The 14,517-nt window shown below is 45.7% G+C and overlaps 1 protein-coding gene across 3 annotated transcripts in view; it reads left to right on the forward strand.

Moving 5' to 3' along the window:
- LOC143412374 (uncharacterized) overlaps nucleotides 1-14,517 on the forward strand; it is a 29,208-nt gene that overhangs the window by 11,065 nt on the left and 3,626 nt on the right. For 2 of the 3 annotated variants that reach the window (XM_076873507.1, XM_076873509.1), the window contains exons 7-10: nucleotides 197-6,445; nucleotides 9,970-10,438; nucleotides 11,240-11,287; nucleotides 12,689-12,817. In XM_076873507.1, the coding sequence (XP_076729622.1) occupies nucleotides 197-2,558 (2,362 nt within the window). In that variant the 3' untranslated portion in view covers nucleotides 2,559-6,445; nucleotides 9,970-10,438; nucleotides 11,240-11,287; nucleotides 12,689-12,817. Of the gene's footprint in view, nucleotides 1-196; nucleotides 6,446-9,969; nucleotides 10,439-11,239; nucleotides 11,288-12,685; nucleotides 12,818-14,517 lie in introns of all 3 variants that reach the window. The other variant, XM_076873508.1, reaches the window with a different exon arrangement.

A 14,517-nucleotide genomic window follows, 5' to 3' on the forward strand; every position in this document is an offset into this window, starting at 1 on the left:
GAACGTTCCTTACATTGAGCTTAAAGTGCCATTTTTGGCCCTTCTGCTGTAGTGTTAGCTGGGCTTTTATCACTTGGAAAGACGAGAGTCACAATGCCCCTGTCAGAGAAGCTTCTTTAAGTATAACTGCAGTGATTTTTTTATTTAATTCGATAAACTAGATGTTTTTAAATCTGTGCTTCTCTGTAACTTACAGGGACCCAAAAGAGCCAGGATGCCCGACCAAACTTCCGATCTTCAAGACTCAGGAGGAGAGAACTACCCAGGCTATTACCACGCCTGACCAGGGCACCTCTGCACCCTCAGCCTTCCAACCCAGCCTGAGACACCGCTCTCCTTCTCCTCATAGAGCTCCTCCTACCTCCTCAGTACGAGCACCACCTTGCTCCTCACCATTCAGGCTTATTCCAGCATCTTCTCCGACTCCTGTATGCCCAAACAACATCTCCAAGGCTCTTTCCAGCTTATCTCCGACTCCCCCTTTAACCAGGAAAGCCCCGTCTACCCCCTCTCCTGCATCTTCCTCATCATCTGTAAGAGGCCCTCCTCCCTCCCCTACATCATCCTCTACCCTTCGTTCTCCCACATGCTCCTCCCCCATCACCTCTTCCTCCACATTTACCAAATCCTTAGCTGCCTCCTGCATCAGTCAGTCTATCAGTCAGAGTATGGCAAAAGACAACACTGCCCGCAACAGCGTGAATCAAAGTCCCTCCTTACCTTCCTCTCACTTACGACGGCGTTCCCCTTCTCCCAAACCTCCTTCCAGCACACCTGCTTGTGCTCAGTTAGGATGTTCCAAGGATGGGTACCACCATCCAAGATGCCCACCGTCCACTCTCCGGACCTCTTGCACTTCTCCGTCCCTCATGCCATCTTCTCCTCCCTCTCTTTCCCAACGCTCTCCAAGTCCATCCCATTACCAGCCGGCCTACGCTTCATCCTCTTCACCACGTCCCTCATTCCTTCACAGCAAAACTGGTTCTTCACAGAACTCAAACAACAACAACAATCACAGCACAGCAATCAGTCAAGTGAGCTGCAGCTTGAGCAGTGCTCTCAGTAACGGAGGTTGGTTGGTAAGTCCACAGAAGGAGACATTCTCTAATGGGACCAGTAAAGCCGCGGTAAAGCAACAATCCCAAGATTCTCTCTGGTCAGGATCACACAACCGTGTAGCCCGGCCTTTCTCCGCATCCGAACCCAACTCACGAGTTCAGTCCCCATCTCCCTCTCCAGCTTCATTCATTCACCTCTGCTCTCCACCTCCACAGCACAATTTCTCCTCCCCCATGGCAAATAAACCGCCCCATCCCCGGAGCTCAAGGCTAGGAAGTGCAAGTTCCCATAACCCATTAGGTCTAACTTTGGAGCTACCCATCACCTCTTCCATGAGTTCTTCTTCATGTCCGAGCCCGCGGATCCTCTCCCCACCTCCTATCGGTGTGTCAGTGAATGTTTGGGCAAACAATGTTGCGACACCTCAGCCTAGAAACGCTAGATATGTTTCCTCCTCTGCCTCTCCTTCTCTTTCATCAACATTGGCTTCTTTCCCAACTTCTTCTTCGTCCTCCTTTGTCCCACAGAGTGGTTTCAAAGGATCTTTCCCTTCTGGACCCTGCCCTACCACCTCCCTAAGCCTCCGCAGGTCTTTCTCCTCCAGCCTGGCCGACAGACCTTCCAGCCCAGCCCGGCTCAACGCTGCTGCCCAGCGACGTTCCTGGGCAGACAGCAGCCGAAGGTCCCTAGGTTTCAGTGGAAATGCCCATCCTTCTTTTGACCAACACGAGTCCTGTCCGGTCAGTCCAAGGAGTGGATGGTCCTCTTACAGCAGCTCACCCGCATGCCTCAGCCCTGAAAATGGGCTTCAGTCCCCACCCTCATCCAGCAAGTTTTCCCCAGGGAACGGCACCGGGGGTGGGCAGCATTTTACCAGCGTGCCCTGGCCAGATGTGCGAGAGCTTTCAAACAAATACAATGGAACGGATATCCCGGATACAGGCGATACTTGCACCATCAGTGCCTCGTCTCCTCCCCCTGTGTCCTCCACCGCTTCATCAGACAGGCAGATAGACTGGGAAGATCCCGAGTTACAGGAGGGAAACTGTCGGAGCCAGCTGATCTGCGCCTACCTTAGCCGACCCTCCAGTGAGCAAAACCTCACCTCCTCAAGTCTGACTCTGTCCACCTCAGGAATGACCTCTCCTCCACCTGCCCCCTACCAACACCACCAATTCCACATCAAACCACCGCCTCAGGTTCAAATCTATACCACAGCACCTCCTGTGTCCCCAGTCTCTTCTCCCCTGCCCTCAAGAGCATCACCACTACCCAAACAGGGCAACCACAAGGCCAGTTATGCCACCACAGTCAACCTACAAATTGCTGGAAGTGGCAGAATAACCTCCTTCAGCACGGCCCAAGTTAGCCTAACCCAAACCCTGCAGGGTGGAGCAGGAGCTGGAGTAGCAGCACAGGGGCAGATGGTGAGGAGAGTAAGCATCAACGGACTCTCACAGCTTCCTTCAGCTCTTCCTCAGAACTGTAACAGGATATAAAGCAGTGAGACTAGTCTTTCATTCATGGAGCCAGAAGGGAAAATATGTGCAAAGAACACAGCGGACGTGGTTTTGTTTCTCACAAATGGTCCCGCCCTCACCTCGCCGTGTAAGATAGATGTTTTATATGTGCAGTCTTCACATGTCGCAACAAACAAAACAAGTTTTTCACTGTCTGTTATAAAAGATGGACGTAGCCACAGTGACGTCACAGGTTGGTTACGAAACAGGAAGTGGTGAGCGAGGGGTGGGCCTGAAACAGCCCTCAGTCAAAACGTTAACCCACCACGAAGCACTGTCATCTTTATCCTCCTTTCCTGACTCTGATGGGACCAAAATTTCCACAACTCATAACTGAAGGTTCATCAGGAAATTGAGCCCATTGTTTATACGGGCCTCACGTTTTTATCTGACTCTGAATGCATGCTGACGGAAGTGTTTGCAGAAAGGTCAGAATATGGCGCAGAAGAAAGGACTTTGTAAGTAACACTGTTCCTATGTGATCTCCCCGTCCACAGCTGGATGTGATGGATTATGACCAGCTAAAGGTTGGAAGATTGCTTTGATCAGTTCTGGACTACCTGTGGATGCGTTTGAGACTTTTTTTTGGAAAAGACTTTCAAACTTTTAGCATTTATTGAGCTGGACTACATCCCAACCCTGCAAACAGATGTTTTGAAGGTCCAACTATGCTGTATCCAATCATGTGTATTATTTTTGTGATCTTTTCTCTTTTTTTAAATATATATATATATATATATATATATATATATATATATATATATATATATATATATATATATATATATATATATATATATATATATATATATATATATATTGTGTTGGACAAACATCCATATGCGGCTGTCTGAGGCCAGTGTGAGGCCAGTGTTAAAACTTGTTAACTGTGGTTAATGATCCATCTCTTTTTTTAATCCTTTTTCCTTCTTTTTTATCTTATTGTTTATTTATGAAGTTAGTCTTATTTTCTTTGGCACTTAATATCCTTAAAGTAATTTTGGTATTTTTGCACAGTGTCTTCAGCTCTTGGGTGCATGCATGAGTGTGTGTATGCGTGTGTACGTTTGACATGACGTGTCTGGTAAAGTTTTACTTTTAACTTCAGACCAAGCTGATATCTGTGTTTTTGCTGAACTTGGTACTCACTCTGCTGATACCAGCGCCGTCCAGAAACCTCCTCCGGAAAACTCGTGAACTCCAGAGGTTGCCAAGATGGATACTGGAGCATTAGCAGACTTGGGTCACTCCTCAGTTTGGACACATATTTTCACTGAGATTTTTTTTTCACTACACTTTTATTTATATAATCCCAAGACACGAAAACAGTTGCTTCAAACTGCTTCATATTGTAGGGTAAAAACCATACAGTATTATAAAGAAAGCCTAACAATCAGACAACCCCATATGAGTAGCAGTCAGAAGTCCTAAAAACTCACTGAAAAGCCTTCAGCTGATCCAAAATGCTGCAGCAAGAGTCCTGACAGGGACTAGAAAGAGAGAGCAGATTTCTCCTGTTTTGGCTTCCTGTTAAATCCAGAATTCAAAATCCTGCTCCTCACATACAAGGTCTTAAATAATCAGGCCCCAGCTTATCTTAATGACCTTGTAGTACCATATCACCCTATTAGAGCACTTCGCTCTCGCTCTGCAGGCCTACTTGTTGTTCCTAGAGTATTTAAAAGTAGAATGGGAGGCAGAGCCTTCAGTTTTCAGGCCCCTCTTCTGTGGAACCAGCTTCCAGTTTGGATTCAGGAGACAGACACTATCTCTACTTTCAAGATTAGGCTTCAAACTTTCCTTTTTGCTAAAGCATATAGTTAGGGCTGGACCAGGTGACCCTGAATCCTCCCTTAGTTATGCTGCAATAGACGTAGGCTGCCGGGGATTCCCATGATGCATTGAGTTTTTCCTTTCCAGTCACCTTTCTCACTCACTATGTATTAACAGACCTCTCTGCATTGAATCACACTTTTTCTCTGTATGTATTATTGTAGGGTCTACCTTACAATATAAAGCACCTCGAGGCCACTGTTGCTGTGATTTGGTGTCATATGACTAAAATTTAATCTTTTAACAGGAAGAAACATCCAGCAAAACCAGGCTCAGGGAGGCACGGCCAGCAGCCTACATCCGCATATCTAAGGGAGAATTAAAATTTTCCTCCTGTTAAAGCAAAACACACTGTTCGAGTTTTGCAGCTTAGTCAATACTTCAAAGAACAGGCAGGAAAGAAATATGATTGCTATCTCAAAATCGTCCATAGCAACAGTGTGAAAGACTTTAAGGCCACTGAACGACCCACAAGCATCTCGTGTTGTTAGGTAACATGTGTATTGCTGGAATCATTCACACTGATTTCTGCATCAAAAGCCTCTTTGTGAGAGCTCGACTGTTGCTAGCAGATCTCCTACAGATTGCGTGGAAGACACCGACTCATCTGCAGAAACTCGCCGAGCTGGAGTTGAACTTTAAAACGTGCCTTACCTCTAAAACCAACACTTTTCTAATGGCAGATATTCTCCACTTCCAGTTTTTGTGTCACACACAGTTTCATTACCAGTTGGCAAATGTTTGCAGACAGGTTGGCATCCTCCTTGTCACCTACTTGCAACTGACGCAACTTGCAATAGCAAAAGGGGGTTTTGGTGTGGCTCAATTTCACGATACCAGCTGCCAGCAACCGCCCACAGCCACCTGCCAGCTGGTCAGAGAACACAAAGCCTTAGCTGATGTACTTCCCTGGTGATGCTTGGAGTTGAAGGTTTTTTCTTTTACAGTTACATTATTGTATCTTGAAAGATTGGTTATTAAAAGAATCAAAAATATGAAACTAATGCATGTTTAAAAACATAATAAAACGCTGAATGAGTTGTGAGGTTTCTGCAGGGCACTGGTGGCAATCTGCAGGGACCAGAATCTTACTGGTAACAGGTAAAAAAGGGAACTTCAACTAAATCTTCTTCCAGTAAACCTGAGACAGTTTGAGAAATACAGGAAATAAAAGTGTGAGTTTTAAAGCCCGACCTCCTGCCTCTGGCATCTGTGACATCTTTACCTGCCTTACCTGTGAGTCCCCATCTTGCCACACACCAGGTTACATGCTGTCAGGGGTAGACATTTGTTCAAACACAAGTAAGAGAAATGAGACAACTGCAGACCGACTCAGAGTGTGCACGGGTGAATGCCTCTGAGAAGACACACACACCGAGCACAGGCTCGCTTGCTTTATTTATAAGGCAAAAATGGGTTACATAGTACTTCCTCTTTTAACTGTCAGGGAAGAGGTTAAACATTAAATCAACTTATCTGATCTTTCACACACTGGGATAAGAATACAGAAGTATATCATGCTTTATCTGACATCACAGACACTAAAGGAAAAGAATGCATCATTATATCATGCTGTCAAACACCTCAGACACTGAGGTAAGGAATGCATCAGTTTTCCTTTAACAATAGACTTGGTTAGGTGAAAATATATGAACACACTAAATATAAGGCATACTTGGTTAGAATATAAGGCCTACTTGATTATATTGTATTATAGAGATTTGGTTATAATGTATAATGTAGAAAATCTCTAACACATGCCAACACCATCAGCGCCGTCACATTTTCTGATATTAAGCTTGGATTACAGGAGCCAGTTAAACCTGATGCAGTCCTGAGCCTGCTTGTTAAAGCAGATTGCCAAAGAGCTGCTGCTGACTGAACTCCTGTGATATGCACACTACTCCTTTAAGTATTTGTGCAGTTTCAGTTTTGCTTCTATTCGACTTTAACCTTTAGTTTCCGCATGCCTTCTCACGCATTCTTTGTTGATCTGCAGTTCATCATTAGCCGTCCTCACAACCGGACTGTTGGTAAGAGCTCGTTTTATTTCTAAGATTTAATGAGAAATCCAGCTGGTTTTAACTTCTGTGTACATGTTAAAGAATTAATGCTGGTGGCAGATATAACTAAATATAAGATGAAGCATTTTCACAGTAGGGTCATGATGGCAGTTAGGAGTATATGTACGGTTGGAGGAGGTTAAATCATAGAGTGAAGTATAGGAAACATTGGAAGGCTGAGGGAACGTGACTATCTGAACCTGAACCCTCCACAGTACATCCAGAACTTCTGTCTTCAGTCAGTATTTACAGTGGCAGCATTTCAAAATCATATTTATGAAAAAGGAAGAAGTTAGCATTTCTCTGTCTAAACATACAGTTAGGCTCATATATGTTTATATTTGGACTGACACAAGTTTGGGTTTTTACCCGTTTGTTGAAACATATTCCAATTATAGTTAGAAAACGGACATGGACGTGATGTGCAGACTCTCAGCTTTCATTTGAGGGTTTCCAAATTCAAACTGGATGAAGGCGTTAAGAGTTGCAGCTCCTTAACACGTGCCACCCTCTTTTTAAACGGACCAAAAGTAACTGGACAATGACTCAAAGGCTGCTTCATGTTCAGGTGTGGGCAGATCCTTTGTTGTGTCTTTATCAATTCAGCCGATAAAAGCCTGGAGCTGATTTGTGTTGTGGTGCTTGAATTTGGATGATTTTGCTGTGAACAGACAACATGAGGTCAAAGGAGCTCTCCATGTAGGTGAAACAAGAAATCCTTAAACTGTGAAAACAGGAAAAAACATTTGAGAAATGCTGTAATATTAGGAAGGGTGATATCTACAGCTTTGTACATCCTGAGAAAGAACAAATGCACTGGAGAGACAGCAACGCAAAAAGACCAGGACGTCCACAGAAGACACCAGTGGGGTGTTACACCCCGGCCTAGGCAACCGGCGTGCAACGCAGGAAAATAAAAATAAGGAAAAAACACACGACAAAAAACCCCCACTAAGGCTCTCCACCAAATTCCCAAAACGGAAGTGTCTCAAAACGAAAGTATTGACAAAACCCATTTACAGCTATTTACAACAAACTATTTATTTACAACACGGGGGGAGATCGCGATCATGACAAACTGAAACACAAGGCTTAAATACATAGAAGGAGCAATCAGGGAATGGACCACAGGAGGGAAACACAGCTGGTGCAAATTAGACCTGACGAGACAAGGAAGCGTAAACTGAACACACTAAGATAACACAGACTTTCAAAGTAAAGCAGGAAATACATGACAGTCACGCAAAAAACAAAACACTGACAACACCGAAACGTAACAGGGGTATGATGGCAGAATCGTCTCCATGGTGAACAGAAACCCCAACATTCGTTGGACAAATGAGACCAAAATCAAGCTCTACCAGAATGATGGCGAGAATAAGAATGGAGCAGGCGCAGAACAACTCATGACCCAAAGCACACACATCATCTGTAAGACACGGCGGAGGCAGTGTGATGGCGGCCTGTGGCGTTGGGACACTAGTGTTTACTGATGAGGTGAGCCGAGTGAACTCGAGGTGTTCAGAGACGAGCGTGAGCAGAGGAACGATCACGGAAACAAAGAAGGAGAACAAGAACTAAACCTTCACCAGAGAAACGACAGCAGGAGCACAGACACTACAAACAAAAAACACTGGGTCAACGTCCCAGGACCGTGACAGCCAGAGCACACGCTACATATAGCTGGACATTGTCCATGTGCTATATGTGCTCCACGGCATTGCTGTGTTTCCTGGAACATGTCTTTATTACTCATCAGCTTCTAAGCGGCATTTTGAAGCCTTCAGGGACTCATTTAGCTGAGGCGAAGCGTAACAGACCGCAGCCGGCAGAGCTGCCTGTATCACCATCCATCTGGCAGTCAGAGGCCACACCCCTACTAATATAAACTTACACAGGTGAGTTGTAACTGTACAGATGTTATGGGGGGGGTATGAGATACTGGTGGAAGAGCGAGGAACATCTGTCTGGTCTCAGGCTGATTTTGCAGATGTTCCCTCAGCTGACACCGTCCCTTAGCCCGTAAGAACAAAACCGAAACCAGTGATTCACAAATGTGTCAGTTTAAAACATGAAGCCTTTAAATGACAAACAGCAAACATCTGCAAAAAGCAGCACTAGACTTCTGGGAGAGACGAGGAACGTTGTGCCATTCCAGCTGCTTTACACGCAGATCCTCCGCATCCAAGAAATTGGAGCTCTTGTTCCAGGCTGTTCCACGGCACGTTATTAGGTATCATCATTTATGTTGAAGGAGACACAACTTTCACCATAAATTATGTTGCTTTTACTTCCCAGAGCCTTTCCTCCCAATACTGACCTGAGAAATTCCTCACCGAGACATGTGCCAGGGCTTAGTCGAGAAAACTGTGTGCTTTAAGTTGACTCTTGTTAGCAGATATGGGTTTGAGAGTCTGCACAAGCTCACAGACGCTTTCATCGCCCGTCTCTGAGAGATCATTGTTGTTTTTATCATTAGCCTGGTTGCAGAAACTGCTCCCATTACTGTTAAGTCCAACAGAGTATTCGTTTGTGTGCTTTATGTAGTTTTTTGGCAGCAGCGCCGCACTGCCTCCTCGATGTGCAAACCAGCTCTGATCCAAATCAAACAAAAATCAAACTGTTGCTCACTGATATCAGGGGGTCGGAGCTCCTAATCACACACAGATTAAGTTCACAGTATCGCACGTTTGAACCTTTTCCTTCACGCTGTGAGAAGGCTGCTGATCTTCTGCTGATATTACCACGTGTGCTGCCTGCAGCAGAGTTTGGAAATATTTGATAAATTTCACAATGCCTTTACATGTATTTACCTCATTAACTTTCAGCACTGTGCTGCTTTGATTTGAAGTCAGTGTTGAAGTTGTCATAACACTGATAATCTCACTTCTAGCTCGTGATGTAAGCATGTCTTGGTCCAAAGTACGACCAACCGCTCAAGTCCCAGTACCAAACTCTGACGCCCTCACAAGTCCTGCCATGACTTTCACTGCGTTCGCTCCATTGTTGTTTCCATATAACATGTTCTTTGGCACTGGTTCCATCTCTTTACTTTCAGTGAAAATGTTTTATCTCAGGTAATTGCGGCCCTCGCAGGTTTTGATGATTAGTCAGTCAGACTGTTGGCAAACACAGAGAAGCTCCAGGATGTGTGTTGAGTAGATTTTGTTCCCTGCAGGGTTTAGAGGAAGAAACACTGCACTCGGGATCGCTGGGAGCAAAGGAAACAGCTGGAGAAAAGAGGTGGGATCTTGAAAGTAAAATGCAAATAATCCAGAGGAGGAGGAAGAGGGGGAGGAGTGAGAAAGTGAAAACTGGAGGGTGAGAAGGGACAGAAGAGAGGGAGTCCATGCTCTCCAACCACGTGTAGACCAGCAGCTCCGGATAACGCACCTTTTCCCCCCGAAGTGAACCATCACCTGCCAAAACTCCACCACACTTGTCCTTCTGGATGTTCATTCCTCTTTTAATTAATTTCTCTTTTCCTTGGATAGCTGGAGCCTTCCCCAGCAGCGGGACATACGACTGGAAGAGTGAAGGTTGGAAGTTTGACCAAAAATTCCTGAAAACTAACCAAAGAAAGGATTTTCTTCATTCTACAACTGCTGTTGAGTTTCAGCTGGAGTCCAGCAGAGGACAGACGCTGAAGACACTTTAAGCCATCTGCATCCTGTCGGAGGGTCGGGGAGTGGAAGCCTCCGGAGGGGCTTGCTTTCTCCCAGCTGTGATAGATTTCTTGAGGATGTTGCAGTGAGTTGTGGGGCAGCAGACAGCAGAGGATAATGTGATGCAGATGATGGTTTTGCCGCCTGTGCCATGCAGAGGGAGAGGCCAGCTCTCGTGAGTGTGTTTGTGTTTCTGTGTTCTGTCAACATCATCGCCATCACCCAAAGACCATGCAGCAGGGACCTCTACGTGCAGGTCGAGAGCCTGAAGGAGAAAGTCTCCAACATCTCCAAAAAGGTATGACTGCAAGCCTTTATGGCTCACTTAGAAACACACGCACTTCATCACGCAACATCACGCAACGTGAACGCTTTTTAATGCTCAAAGGTCAAAAGCAGCTTTAGGCTTTGAGATTCGTACCTCACCCTGCTCAGCTTTACAATCCATACTGCTGCACTTCACAGAACTCAGGTGTGTGAACTGTGAACTGCAACAGTATCTTCGGTGCCTTATCTTGAAGATATGTAAGCATGCGTTTATTGTTGAGGAGGATGAGTCATGTAAAATAAGTACAGCACACACCTAACGCACACCTAAGCTGCAGAGTGACTTCTGCGTAGAAAGAACAAGTTTGTCACACAGAGGACGAGCTGAGGGGAGGAAGGGTTGTTTTCACTGAGAGTCGTGGAAAGCTGCTTCGGCAGAATGAGCATCGTCTCTGAGTCCCAGACATGCAGATCGTTTTCAGTTGTGACTCATGCAAAATTAATCCACAGGAGTTTTTTTCCCTGGAAAAAAAACCCTCTCTTTTACATGACGTAAGCAGATGTCAGTGTCCCTGGAAAAACGAGTCCGCTCTAAAAGTATTTGCGCTGCGAGCTGGGTGGATGTGGTTGTAGCTCCGTAGTGTTGTTTGCTAATTAGCACTAAGCATGCAGCTGAAAGCTGAGCCTGCAAGCGCACTTGAAGAGCTCTTGGCTTCGGGGGCTTCTGGTCTCAGAGGGTTTCATCGTGCACACAGTGAGCTCTTGTACCTGGAAAATGTTCCGCTTCTCGGTGGTTACGCACATGTGCAGCTAACTTTCTCTTTCCCTTCAGTTGTCGCTGAACTGCAGCCTGTACACACCCACCATGGAAGACTACGAGGTATGTGCCTGCACAAAGCACTGACTCACGTTTCAGCCCGCAGCTAAAAATGCCTGACAGACTAATAACTACAACACACAGAGGCAAAGATCCTCCGCTGACTAATCGCTTCAGCTTGTGCACATTCAGGTTAAAGGTCAAGCACTGACCGTGGTCTTTGTGCTCCGTGTTCAGTGATCTTAATGTTCTGCTGGAGCCGCTGTTTAAACATTTCATGTGTAACAGTGCAATAGATGGATGCAGTGAGTGAGAGTGAACGCAGCTTCAGGAAGCAGACAAGCACAGCTGTGACACCGGGGTCAGGGGTCAAGTTACAGAATAGCTTCATTAACAGGGACATTGGCTGTGTCGGGAACACTGCAGGGTTCCTTCAAGACTCTGGCATAAATATCAGTGTCCAGTCCTTCAGGGTGAGGAGAACGTTTTCTACATGAGGCAGAGCAAATGTCATGTCTGCAGCAGCTCCGTGTTGGTGGCTCTGCTGCAGCGGCTTCCTGTGGCCTCCACGTGCACGCAGTCACCCTCAGCGCTGTGCACCGCGGCTTGTGGACGTTTTTATCCTCGTATCATTAAAAAAGGAAATAAAAGTTAAAATATAATATTGATGTCATTTTTACGACCGTGACAAAATTACATTTTCATTTTTAAAGCTTTTTCAACATAAAATGGACACGTTTGGTTTCTTCGAGCTTGTCGCCCAACTCGTTTTGGGAATTCTTCAGATGATGAAAGCTGCAGAGACCCACAGGGTCCGACACAATAACAGGTCTCCTCAGTCTTTGGTATTTTCCCATCATCTCAGTTGTATGACATTTCCTGCCACATGAATGGTAAATGGACTGGTTCTTATATACAACTAATTCATTCACCCATTCACACAGGCACTGACTGAGTATCTAACACTCATACACATTCACACTCAGAGCAACATTGGGTTCGTATCTTGCCCGAGGATATTTGGCATGCAGGCTGCATGGGATCGAACCACCGACCTTCTCGTTAGCGGCTGGTCTGCTCTGCCACCTGAGCTCCAGCCACCCCTGACAGATAAATGAGCTCAGTGTGCGTTCAGTATAGCTCAGCCTACAGGCTGCTGTTTATCCCTAATATGGTCATCTCGTGCACAGAAGCTCCACCCACTTGATGTTTAAACCCTCTTTTTGTCAGGAGCAGCCAATCAGAGGACAGTGGTCTTTAAGAGGGAGGAGCTAAAACAGCATGTTTTAGACAGAGAATGAACTGAGGGGGTTCACCGCGGCCACGTGTCCGATAAAGAAGGATTATTTTGAACCGCCAATCATGCAAAGCTGCTTTCTGAAGCTGCGCATGACTGTGACTGCTGTGATTTTTTCCTTCATGGCATCATTCCTTTGCTCTCTCTCCTTTCTCTCCCTCCAGCAGATTTGTCCCAGGACCACGATGCAATGTTTTGCTTCTGAAATTATTGTCCTCACGCATGAGTGGGAGCTCGAGCCCAAGTGGAAGAAATTGAATAGATTGCTGAGTAGACTGGCGTCCAGGATAAACCAGGTATGAGAAACAGCTAAAAGAGGAATTCACATTACTTCTAATGTAAGAGTTCTTTTAAACTGTGCATTCAAAACTGAGGCCCTGATCATCCTGCTGACTTTGAAGGAAATTTCATGGAAAGACTTGAGATGTAGGGTGTTGGCTTTGGTGGTCTGATGGCTTCATCGAACAATGACCTCCAGCTCCGATTGTGGAGGTTTGCATTACGTATGAGACGAGAAGTAGCACGTCCAAGTCTGAGACCGCAGTTGTTAGCTGGACAAGAGTGAAGTGCCAACTCCAGGTCAGAGCCACGTTTAAGTACCTCTGGGGTCATTTAGGAGGGAGAGAGAGAGCCAGTACTCCTTTCTATCTGAGCTGTGTGTCAGTGGCCTATGATAAGGAGGCTGTGGTGGAGTCCCATAGTGCAACAAAGAGAGGCGCGACAAAGTTGTGGTCTGGAAAGACTAAAAACAATTAGACAGGTTGGTGTTACAATCAACATCTGCTGCACTGGAGAATCCATGACCCCAACACGACAGGCCCAGAGGAGAGCCAGGATACCCCAGAGTGATGAGCTCTCACAGTTGGCTTGGAAATATCTCAGGGTCGCCCCGGAAGATGTAGGGGGTGGCTGAGGAGAGGCATGTGGCAGAGAATGGATGGACGGGTGAGGAGTTAAAAATATCTAATTAATGAGATGACTGTTATAAGATCAGGAGCTGCTCAGGTTGTGGCCATACAGAGTTGTTTCCTGTGTAAAGCACAGTAACCACTGAAGGAAGGACTGATGAAGTAATACTGTGGTCGTTTATTAAGTAGACCAACTATGATTAAAGCCATTTGTTAAAATGAGCTCCTATTTGGAAACGGAAAACTTTATGAAGCTCAGTGGAACAGATGAGATATTTTCTTTGCGTGTGCTTTTGACCTTCTCACGTCACTCATGAATGTCACGGCGAGCTCAGAGCTTGTCTGGACTTTAGGAGGGTTTAGCTGCTGTGACTGGGTTTCCTGCACGTGTGATTCTGTGAGAGCAAAACTGAGAATCACAAACCTGGAACATATTCCCACAGATGACCTTCTGCCCCTGCTTTCAAAGAAAGATTGGGAACAGCCTGGATCAGCTGATATGCCACAGCTGCTGCTCTTTCCCAAAAAAAAGGACCTGATGAGAACTCACACATAGAACCCACGCATAGAACCCACGCATAGAACCCACGCATAGAACCCGGACACAGAACCCACACACAGAACCCACACAGAGAACCCACACATAGAACTCACACATAGAACCCACACATAGAACCCACGCATAGAACCCGGACACAGAACCCACGCATAGAACTCACACATAGAACCCACACATAGAACCCACACACAGAACCCACACATAGAACTCGCACATAGAACCCACGCATAGAACCCACACACAGAACCCACACACAGAACCCACACATAGAACCCACACACAGAACCCACACATAGAACCCGGACACAGAACCCACGCATAGAACTCACACATAGAACCCACACACAGAACCCACGCATAGAACTCGCACATAGAACCCACACATAGAACCCACACAGACACGAAGAGAACATGCAAACTCCACACAGAAACCTGATGGAGTCCAATTTCCTCCAAATATTTATTTTTATTTGACTTATTATTTTAATATTTATCACGTTTTTAGCATGTCTGTCATTTTCAGTTACGT

Source organism: Maylandia zebra, linkage group LG14, assembly GCF_041146795.1.
Source record: "Maylandia zebra isolate NMK-2024a linkage group LG14, Mzebra_GT3a, whole genome shotgun sequence".
Taxonomy (NCBI): domain Eukaryota; kingdom Metazoa; phylum Chordata; class Actinopteri; order Cichliformes; family Cichlidae; genus Maylandia; species Maylandia zebra.